General features: G+C 31.6%; 1 protein-coding gene across 2 annotated transcripts; it reads left to right on the top strand.

Moving 5' to 3' along the window:
• Positions 1-6416: 6416 nt before the first annotated feature.
• LOC105119656 (serine/threonine-protein kinase CDL1-like) lies at positions 6417-10779 on the top strand. Of its 2 annotated transcripts, none has more exons than XM_011017819.1 (5): positions 6417-6586; positions 8232-8437; positions 8609-8801; positions 9519-9904; positions 10176-10779. In XM_011017819.1, exons 1-5 carry the CDS (start codon positions 6508-6510, stop codon positions 10554-10556), a joined length of 1245 nt encoding a protein of 414 aa, XP_011016121.1. In that variant the 5' UTR covers positions 6417-6507; the 3' UTR covers positions 10557-10779. The 2 variants fall into 2 exon arrangements, with proteins under 2 accessions (XP_011016121.1, XP_011016122.1); XM_011017820.1 differs by having other exon boundaries at positions 8612-8801.
• The last annotated feature ends 458 nt before the right edge of the window (positions 10780-11237 follow it).

Here is an 11237-nt window from a genome sequence, read left to right on the forward strand (position 1 = left end):
AACCTGATTTGAAGCCATTGCCATTTAATCTCAAATACTCATTTTTGGGAGAAAATAAAACTTTTCCGGTAATAATCTCTTCTAAACTTAATGCACATCAAGAAGGTAAGTTAATACAAACTCTGAAAATGCACAAAAATCCATTAGGATGGACCATAGCTGACATAAAAGGAATTAGTCCTTTGATTTGTACACATAAAATTTATTTGGAGGAAAATGCTAAACCCTCTAGGGAAATGCAATGAAGACTCAATCCTAATATGAAAGAAGTAGTGAAAAATGAAGTTATTAAGCGTCTAGATAATGAGATCATTTATCCTATTTCTGACAGCAAATGGGTAAGTCCTACCCAAGTTATACCCAAGAAGTCTGGAGTCACTGTGATAACAAATGAGAACAAGATCATTTTCCTTTACCTTTCATGGATCAAATCCTAGAAAGAGTTGCAGGTTATGAATTTTATTGTTTTCTAGATGGCTATTCGAGTTACAACCAAATTGAAATTGCATTGGAAGATCAAGAGAAGACTACTTTCACATGTCTATTTGGTACTTTTGCATATCGAAGGATGCATTTTGGATTATGTAATGCACCAGCCACATTTCAAATATGCATGCTTAGTATATTTAGTGATATGGTTGAACATTTTCATGAGATTTTCATGGATGATTTTTCTGTTTTTGGCAATTCATTTGATGTTTGACTAACTTAGAAAAGGTTTTGACCAGGTGTGAAGAGAAGAATCTTGCGCTAAATTGGGAAAAATGTCACTTTATGGTAACTATGATAGTGCCAAGTATTTGTTATACCAAGTGTTATACAACATAAATCTAGATTAGTCATTTAACAAGCAAAGTATTAAAGAGTGAACAAGATAACAAATACAAAACATGTTAGTATCAAACATTAAAGTCCATATTAAGTTTACACTATATTTATTCTTACACCATTAGTGTAACTTTTTCACCTTGACATAATAAACTTAGCTAAACATAATGAAAGAAAGAAAAATAAATAAACAAAATAAGAATATAAATAAGATAAAAGTTACTTAAGTAAATGAAAGGAAATGAAAGGCATAAACTTGATATTAATAAAAGCAAAGCATAAACATTACTAAAAATACAAAGAGAGAAAGCAAGAGCATGATCTTGATCTGGAAACCAAGATGCCTAAATGCATGGCAAATGCCTCCTTTTATAGGCTAAAATTAGGAACTATTGATTTGATTACTAATTGATGAGTGGGTGGCCAACTCTTGACTTGGTGACAATCCTTATCTTCTCTTGTCTACCCAAAACATCATTGATAACATCAGAATTGAAACCACTTGAACATGAAAGTTGTAGGAAATTATCTCAGCTTTCCAGGAAAAATAATGGAGGTCATTTGGACTTCTAGAACTCCAAATATGGGCTAAACACTGAACAGTGCATGGGCTGTAGGACAGATTCAGACTTCTTTATTGTTGCTATAATTTGGGCTTGAAAATGGCCTTTTAAAGTCTTGGGCTCTATATAAAAGTTGTAGGCCTATGTCTTACCTTTCCAGCCATATAAAGTAGACATAAATCCGAGATTTACAGCTTCAGATATGACCTAATTACAGAATAGTGTTCTGGTTTGGACTACAGCAGTATCTCTTTTCTAAGTGTGGCCATCTCCTTTTCCTTTCAATTTCAGTTCTTATATTCATCAATCAATTCTTTTATTTATGTGATAGGCCTACATTTAAAATGAACATTTACCATTAATTAAAGGTATCTTATATTATTAGACATGTTATTATAAAACATACTTTAGTTAAGGAGTTATTGATACTTCAAGTGCAAAATGATGATATAAAACCTTAATAAAAATGCACTTTTAAGTACTAATCATTTATCAAGGTTTTATATCATCATTTTGTACTTGAAGTATCAATAACTCCTTAACTACAATATGTTTTATAATAACAAATTTGATACCATAAGGTATCTTTAATTTATGGTAAATGTTCATTATAAATACAGGCCTCTCACATAAATGAAAGGATTGATTGATGAGTTGAAGTATTGAAATTGAAATGATAAAGAGAGGGCCAAACTTAGAAAAAAGATACTGGTCCAGTCCAAATTGGAACATTGTTCGGTAATTGGGTCATATCTAGAGCTGTGGATCTGAGATTTAGGTCTACTTTATATGGATGAAAAGCTTAGACATAGGCTTAAAACTTTCATATGGAAATCAAGACTCAATTATATTGTTTGGTCATCCAAAGCTTACCAACAACATAGAAGTCCGAATCTATCCTGCAGCCTAGACAATGTTTAATGTTTAGCCCATCTCTCAAGTTCTGGGAGTCTAAATGACCTCAATTTTTTTTCTGGAAAGTTGAGATAATTTTCTAGAACTTTGATGGAAGTCTGGTTCAAATTTTGACATTGTCAATGACGTTTTATTTAGACAAGAATATAAAGATTGTCACCAAGTCAAGATGTGGCCACCCACTCATTAATTAGTGATCAAATTAATAGTTCCTAATTTTGGCTTATGAAAGGAGGTATTTATCATGCATTTAGGCATATTGGTTTCTAGATCAAGATCATGCTCTTGTTTTCTATCTTTTTATTTTTGTAATGCTTAATTTACATCTTTCATTTCCTTTCCTTTACTTAATTAACTTTTATGTTATTTATGTTCTTATCTTGTTTATTTATGTTTCTCTCTTTCATTATGATTAGCTAAGTTTATTATGTCAGGGTGAAAAGGTTACCCTAATGGTATAAGAATATGTATAGTGTAAACTCAACATGGACCTTAATGTTTGATATTGACATGTTTTGTATTTGTTATCTTGTTCACTTTTAATACTTGTTAAATGGTTAATCTAGATTTATATTGAACAACTCTTAGTATAACAAATACTTGGCACTTTCATAGCCTAAACAGTATAGGATAACTGACACTTGTGCTATGAAAAAAACTTGATTTGTTATTAACATAAGTTATATTCATGAATACCTAACAACATTGACAAGTATTCGAATTATTCGATAACTAATATAATCATGTTAATAATTTATAATCCAATTAGAACCTCTTTAGTGTGTGGTTTCTAGTTAAGTAATAAGAGTTTATACTATACTTATTTGAAATACCATTAGTGGATCCTCTAACCTTGATATTTATTGTTATTATTATTTAATCCTCACATTGATCTTCTATCTCAAAGTTCTCATCAATTTCTTATTTATTATTACTACTACTACTACTACTACTACTACTAGTACTATTACTATTACTAGTATTACTATTATTATTATTACCATTACCATTACTATTATTGTTTATAATTTATACAATTAACCTTCTTGTGATTCAACCCCGGTCTTGCTAGGTTATCTATTACTTCGACACTCCTGCACTTGAGAGAAGACATCAAACATTTAGTTGTGTTAATTAGAACAAAATTATGTTTTCATCCAAGTAAATCCTCATAACTATGTATTGATATATTAAGCTCAAAAGAAAGGTTTATTAATATCTTGGTAAAGAGGTACTGAGCAGATATATAAATTTAATAAGAGTTTGTTTATCTGAATAGATTAATAGAAGTTGAATGATGAATGCCTTATTTTGTGGAACTTACAAATTATTTTTCTATTTTAATGTTTTGATCATTAGGGACTAGTAAGGTTTTATATCATCATTTTGTACTTGAAGTATCAATAACTCTTTAACTAAAGCACGTTTTATAATAATATGTCTAATAATATAAGATGCCTTCAATTCATAGTAAATGTTCATCTTAAATGCAAGCTTATCACATAAATTAAAAGATTGATTGATGAGTTAAACTACTGAAATTGAGAAGACAAAGATAGGGTTAAGCTTAGAAAAGAGATGCTAGTGTAGCCCAAACTGGAACACTGTTCAGTCATTGGGTCATATCTAGAGCTGTAGAACTTGGATTTGGATATGCTTTATATGAATCGAAAGTTAAGATATAGGCCTAAAAAATCATGATTATCCAAAACTCAATTCTACCATTTGGAAGTTCAAATCTTAGCATTAAAAGAGAAGATGAAATATGTCCTATAACCTAAATACTATTCATTGCTTAGCCCATATTTTAAGTTCTAAAAATCCAAATGACGTCAATTTTTTTTGGAAAGCTGAAACAATTTCTTAGAACTTTCATGATACAAGTTTGTTCGAATTCTGGCGTTAACAATAATGTTTTATTCAGATAAGAATATAAGGATTGTCACTAAGTTAAGAGTTGGCCACCTACTCAACAATTAGTCATCAAATCAATAGTTTTAAATTTTAGTCTATAAAAGGAGGCATTTTCCATGCATTTAGGCTTCTTGGTTTTTAGATTAAGATCATGTTCTTGCTTATTCTCTTTATATTTTTGTAATGTTTAAGTTTTGCTTTCATTATTCTCTTATTTATGCTTTTCATTTCATTTCCTTTACTTAGTTAACTTTTATCTTATTTATGTTATTTTCTTGTTTATTTATGTTTCTCTTCTTTCATTACGATTAGTTAAGTTTATTATGTCAAGGTAAAAATGTTACACTAATGGTGTAAGAATAAGTATAGTGTAAACTCAACATGGATTTTGATGTTTGATACTAACATATTTTGTATTTGTTATCTTGTTCACTCTTAATACTTTACTTGTTAAATGGTTAATCTAGATTTATATTGTATAATATTTAGTAAAACAAATACTTAGCACTTTCATAACCTAACCGTATGGTATAACCGACACTTGTGCTATGAAAAGAACTTGATTTGTTGTTAACATAAGTTATAATCATAAATCCCTATCAACATTTACAAGTATTAGCATTATTCGAATAAGATAACTAATTTGATTATGCTAACCATTTATAATCCGACTGGAACCTCCTTTGCATGTGGCTTCCAGTTGAGTAATAAAAAAATTTATATTATACTTGTTTGAAATACCATCAGTGGATCCTCTAATCTTGACATTTGTTTTTATCATTTTTAATCCTTACATTAATCTTATAATCTCAAAGTTCTCTTTCACTTATTATTATTATTATTATTATTATTACTGTTGTTGTTCTTGTTTATAGTTTATATAGTTAATTTCCTGGTGGTTTGATTCTGGTCTTGTAGGGTTATTTATTACTTCAAAACTCCTGTACTTGGAAGAAGACATCAATCTTTTGGTCATGTTAATAAACCTTCATACTTTTTTTTTATTTGGTTACATCATAGGTTTTGAGTATCTAATGAATCCTATCTCTAGAACAATTATATAAATTATTCGTGTCAAAGATAACGATCTCCTTGCATATATAAAAGGTTTGTTAAGGGACCTACCACACTTACCATATTATTTATGATATGTAAGGGACATGTATCCCTTATTAATGTTACTAAAAGTAAGGGATTTGCCGGTCATTTATTTGTCTAAAAATAACAAGGTTCAATGGATATAGATACTTCTTAAATCATCCAGGGGTTTAAAACCATTTTTTATTATTAATAGCTTGCATATATGTTAGAGTATTAATCATCCTACAATATAATAACAAACACAATCTATTCTTAGAATTTAATATTTTTTTAAGTTATTTATTATCTTTCTTGTAAAGTTATTAACTTTATAATCAAAGAATTTTTAAATCTCTCAATTTGAATTGTTTTTGCAAGCACTTAGATTTTTATCATTAATTTGGTGCTTCCGAAAATAAGAAGAACAAAATTGTTTTATTGAACATCTTAATTAATCATTATCCACAAATTAAATAACTTGTTACATAAATATTATAAGTTTTGGTACATCATGAAAACAAGCATATCAATAATTAGAAAAATTTATAATTATTTTAAAATCTAATCAATTAAATTATTATGTATAAATAAAAATAAAAAAACTATATCTATCACTTTTCTTTTATATTTTAAAAAACAAACCTATTTTTTAGAGGAAAAAATTCATATATGCCTGCGTGATTAAGCATGTTGAAGTTCAGCAACCCAATGGTGATGTTGGTTTATTTTCAAGACATCAAATTAACAGTGACATAGGAAAAAAAAAACAGTGTATGGAATTTTCAATCATGGCAGAATTGAATGTTATGATATTCATTCACTTCCAAATTATCCACGAAACCTGTCAAAATTATTTCATATAATTTATTAATGTTACGAAATGATCAATTCCAATTCTCTGACGTCACAGCGAAGTTAACGACAGCACCTAGATTCTATTGAAAACAACAACCGTGTACGGTTGTACTTTAGGGGGTTGCTGTTTTTTATTTCCTTTATTTTTTTTATTTATGTATTTTTCTAGGAAAGCGTGTAGAATTAATAATCTGAACCTGAACCCCCCAAAAAAGTCCTCTTCGTTCTTTTCTTTTTGGCTTTTATTTCCCAACGGAACAACTCTCATCTTCTGCATTTCTTTTTAGAATATAAGCCATTGTCAAGTTCACTAATTATTAGAAAATCACATTGTGGTTTTGTTTTTCTGGAAATGGGTTTTTGCCCTTGTTTCGGTTTTTCTAAAAGCAAGAAGGTGAAAAGCGATCATATCAAGAAACAGCCATCTTATGGTGAGTTTTCTCTGATAACCATGTATTCTACGGTGTAACCTCTAAATGGTGTTTCTTTTTCTTTCATTTTGTTTTTTTTTTTCGTGTCTATAATTTTTTTGATTACATAGTTTTACGGTTCTTGATTTGATAGGCATGCATCATGGTTACGGGAATAACCAAATTTCAAACCCCATCTTGATTATGCATGGAAATTGTTTCACAAACACAATGCGGATTGGGGATGAGTGGATCTCTGAGAATTTGATAGTTTTAAGAGTTATGTCTTTCATGTTATCTTAGTTTGCCTTAGTCTACCAATTTCAGCAAGTGATTTATGTTATTGGATGTAGTAGCAACTTCATCTTGCAACCGTGTTTTGCTCCTTAGTGCTCTTTATTGTCTACTGATAAATATAATTATAGTTGTTGTGATAATTTGAATTTTGATTCATCTAGAGTACTAATTTGAATTTATGTGCTTTCCAGATTGTCTGAAATTTATGTAAATGCTATATCTGAAGGCAAGAGAATGCTAAATATTTCTAAATCAAATGCATGATAACATGGATCACATAATTGCATATTTCTACATCAAATGCATGATAACATGGATCACATAATTGCATATTTCTACATCAAATGCATGATAACATGGATCACATAATTGCATATTTCTACATCAAATGCATGATAACATGGATCACATAATTGCATATTTCTACATCAAATGCATGATAACATGGATCACATAATTGCAAGTTTCAATTTCACAGTTGAAAAATATTAGTCATTTTTCAAGGCAATGTTATCTGCTAACCAGAAATTTCTATAAGAAGTGAAATTTTCCGTTGGTTATACTTTAGCACATCAACTGAACTTGTTAATCTGATAAAGGGAGCACGGATTATTCCATGGTGTTGAAAACCTGCCTTGCCGTCTCATCTTTAGAGGCAAAATTTTTTATAGAGAAATACCATGCCTTTTTCATATGTTAAGTAGATTGTTTGATATACATGAACAACGCTAGTTCAGCAACCATTGTAACAAGTGTTAGTAATACATTTCTCTTCCAATGACCAGAAGAGTCTGCATATACCAGGAAATTGTTTTTGCTTTCATATATGTCTCTTTTCTTCTTTTACATTTGTTTGCACCTTACAGAAACTTTTCTCTTATTCATCGGAAAATCTTCAATGAAATCTTTTGATGTGATTTACAAGAGATGCAATAAACTTAAAATGAAAATCCCTTTAGTGATTTGGTTTAGCACTGAAGCTCATCCTTCTCTAAAGCTGTTAGTTTGGCAGGTGCTTTACAACTTTAATCAGTAATTGCAGTTGTGGGATTTTTCCTCAAATCTTAGTGCATGCCTTTTTCTAGGAAATCCATTTTGGCAAAAATATTACACAGGATACATGCACGATTTGTTATGGAGACTGGAAATATCTTTTAAAGTGGAATGAAAGTAAAATTAGGATTGGAATGTACTTGATTCACATTGCTTCTGTAGTGAGCTTTCAAAGAGCCACCGCTTATTGGTAATCTGCTGTAGGTTGAGATGGTTAAACACATAATTTGCTCCTCTGGAATTTCGCACAGCGCACTTCTTCTTTCTAACATGTTCCCTTCAAAAGTTTGATCTTTTTTTACTAAAATCGACACAGAACAAAGATTGGGAACAGTATCGAAAAAGAGTGTTGATTCCAGATTTAAATCAGCTGTTGTAAAAGATGGACCCAGTGCTCATTTCTCTGCGACATTCACCTATGAAGAACTTTCATTTGCAACAAACAATTTTAGGGCTGAATCTTTAATTGGAAGAGGTGGATTTGGTGCTGTATTTAAAGGAAAATTAGAAAGCACTGGTCAGGTAAATTCGATTTGCCCAATATACTTTTGATTTTCTCCCCCCATTCTGGTACAAACAGAGGCTATTTTAGTTTCTTTTCTCATTTGCTCCCAATATTTTTCTCGTGTTAATTCTTTTGAATTTGTTTTGACTAGTCTCTTTTTTCCTGGATCACACCTAATACGGTTGTAGCAGGTTGTAGCTGTTAAACAGCTAGATCCATCAGGTATCCAAGGCGACAAGGAGTTTCTGGTGGAGGTTCTCATGCTCTCCCTACTGCATCACCCTAACCTTGTCAACTTGATTGGTTTTTGTGCCGAAGGAGACCATCGTCTTCTTGTCTATGAATACATGCCTTTGGGTTCCTTGGAAGATCACCTTTTTGGTATATCTTCAATCTCTCTGCTTCCTTCCTTATAACATAATATATGGTTTTACTATAACGTCATTTGAAGCACCCTGGAGTACCTAGACTTTGCAAAGGAAAACAATTCAAGACAGCTTATGATGGAACTTCTTTCATGGAAGGACCTACAAATTTCTCATTTGAAACACAAAATTCACAGTAGAATTCATTTGAGTGATTAAATTACCTGATCTGAAAAAATGAAATTGTCGTTGGTTAGTGTCTATCTTACAACAAGGTTAAATACATGAAGATATCTCTTTATTTAACCAAGGGAAATTTATAATTTTGAAAGTTACAAGAGTAGACAAGTTGCAATTCATGTCACAACATTTCATGTTTGTCAGTGAGCTTTGTACAGTGAATCTAAAGGATGATGATTCTGCTTCATTTTACTGTCCATTATATCTGGTTTGCTTTGGTTTTCTCTTCTTCCTTCTAGAAATAAGAAAGACAAGCATACGAAAGCCAGTGAAACAGCATGAAAAGATATTTTCTGTACACTTAATGTTGTGCAAAAACAGCATGAAAAGATATTTTCTGTACACTTAATGTTGTGCAACTCATATTTCCCATAAATAGTGCAGTAAAGATAGCATGTTATACCCTGCATAACTAGAGATGCTGCGGAACATCTGCTGCCGTTTCCGAGTCTTTAATAATTTAGCATGAAGTCATGACATGTTATATGTGCAGATGTGACTCCGCATATGGAGCCTCTTGACTGGAATACAAGAATGAAGATAGCAGCGGGTGCAGCCAGAGGATTGGATTCTCTGCATTCTGCAAATCCCCCCGTCATATACAGAGACTTGAAAGCGTCTAACATATTATTAGAGGATGGTTTTAATCCAAAACTCTCTGATTTTGGACTTGCTAAATTTGGCCCAGTTGGTGATAAGTCCTATGTCTCCACCCGGGTCATGGGTACCTATGGTTACTGTGCTCCTGAATATGCATCATCTGGAAGGTTGACCATAAAGACTGATATCTACAGTTATGGAATTGTTTTGTTAGAGCTCATCACTGGACATAGAGCACTAGACGAGGTTAACGGTCATCAAGAATATCTTGTTAACTGGGTAATTCACATCCTATAATTCTACATATCTTTCAGTTTGCCAAAACCAGCATGTATGCTTGTTAACTTTGCGAGGATTAGACACTAACTGAATCAAGTCACTATGCTTGATTAACATTAGATGTCTGCATCATCCTGCTTATTTTTCTTAATTGTCTTTAGTTATGGTATGAGAATGTTTTTTGGTCTCCTCATAATGGATTATTGGTACATTTTTCTAATCATCTTTCATTATAGCGATTTTCTAATTCAAAATTTCCTTTTGAATTTAGGCGCTTCCCTTGATGAAAGACCACAACTTTTCAAGATTAGCAGATCCAATGCTGGAAGGCAAGTACTCAATGTCTGTCTTAAAGAAGGTTTTAGAAGTGGCATCAATGTGTCTCGGTGAAAATGCCAACTCACGCCCTTCCTCGAGTGAATTGGCTCAAGCCATGGATTACTTGTTCTCTCGTAAAAATGAATCAAAGAAGGTAAAGAATGACTGTGCCAAATGGCCAGAGATTGACTTCTCCCCAAGTGACACAAAAATGATATTAGACAAGGATTTAGATCGGGACCGTGCTGTGGCAGAGGCCAAGGTGTGGGGAGTGAAATGGAGAGAAAGGCGAGAACAAATTCAGCGAAGTATTTCTGATGAAGACAAGAGGTAGGAGGAACCTAGTACTAAGAAACGTCCCCTCCCTCAAAGAAGATTTTGACTATTTAACTTAGTTTATAAACCAGGAGTTTAAGATCCTTGCCTGTAGTCTATTCCTTTGCCTTATTTAGAGGCTAATTCTTTGTTTTACCCTCTCTACTTGGGTGAATAAAATTCAGAGTGGACAATAAATTTGAAGGCATTTCAAATTGGCCGGCTTGTCAAAGTATGGCAGAAGCTGATTGATTCATGGAAAGCTTGGCTTTTCGCAAAGAACTTGCGGTTTGGCATAATTTGCCGGTTGATTTTTTTATTTTTTATCTTTATCATCTTGGAAATGCAGTATATGCCATATAATTATGGTGGTTAGTGTATGGACAGTTTAACGAAGTTTACGTTTAATTCCCCTTTCATACCTACAGATTTATTTTTATTTTTATTTTTCTTTAATTTCCAAGTATTTCCAAATTTTTATTTTATTTTTTTTTCCAAACTTTGGTTGGGCCAAGGATGGTGTACGGTCCACAAAAGAAGAAGAAAAAAAAAGGAAAGGAATTGTATAGCTGGATGTTTATGGTTATTGCAGTTATCACTACCAGCACTGAAAGAATAGAATTTAGGGATTCATATGAATTAAAGGGTAAACACCTAATGCGCTGATTGTATGAACAGTGCAAACATATTTTTTAATCTT

The sequence above is a fragment of the Populus euphratica genome, unplaced genomic scaffold (assembly GCF_000495115.2).
Source record: "Populus euphratica unplaced genomic scaffold, PopEup_1.0 scaffold3318.1, whole genome shotgun sequence".
Lineage (NCBI taxonomy): Eukaryota > Viridiplantae > Streptophyta > Magnoliopsida > Malpighiales > Salicaceae > Populus > Populus euphratica.

Bases quoted from the DNA above. Each gene is read 5' to 3' on its own strand.
- LOC105119656 (XM_011017819.1), top strand. From the start codon at position 6,508: ATGGGTTTTTGCCCTTGTTTCGGTTTTTCTAAAAGCAAGAAGGTGAAA. The intron at 8,438-8,608 runs GTAAATTCGATT...ATACGGTTGTAG, and splicing joins AATTAGAAAGCACTGGTCAG to CAGGTTGTAGCTGTTAAACA. The intron at 9,905-10,175 runs GTAATTCACATC...TTTTGAATTTAG, and splicing joins AAGAATATCTTGTTAACTGG to GCGCTTCCCTTGATGAAAGA.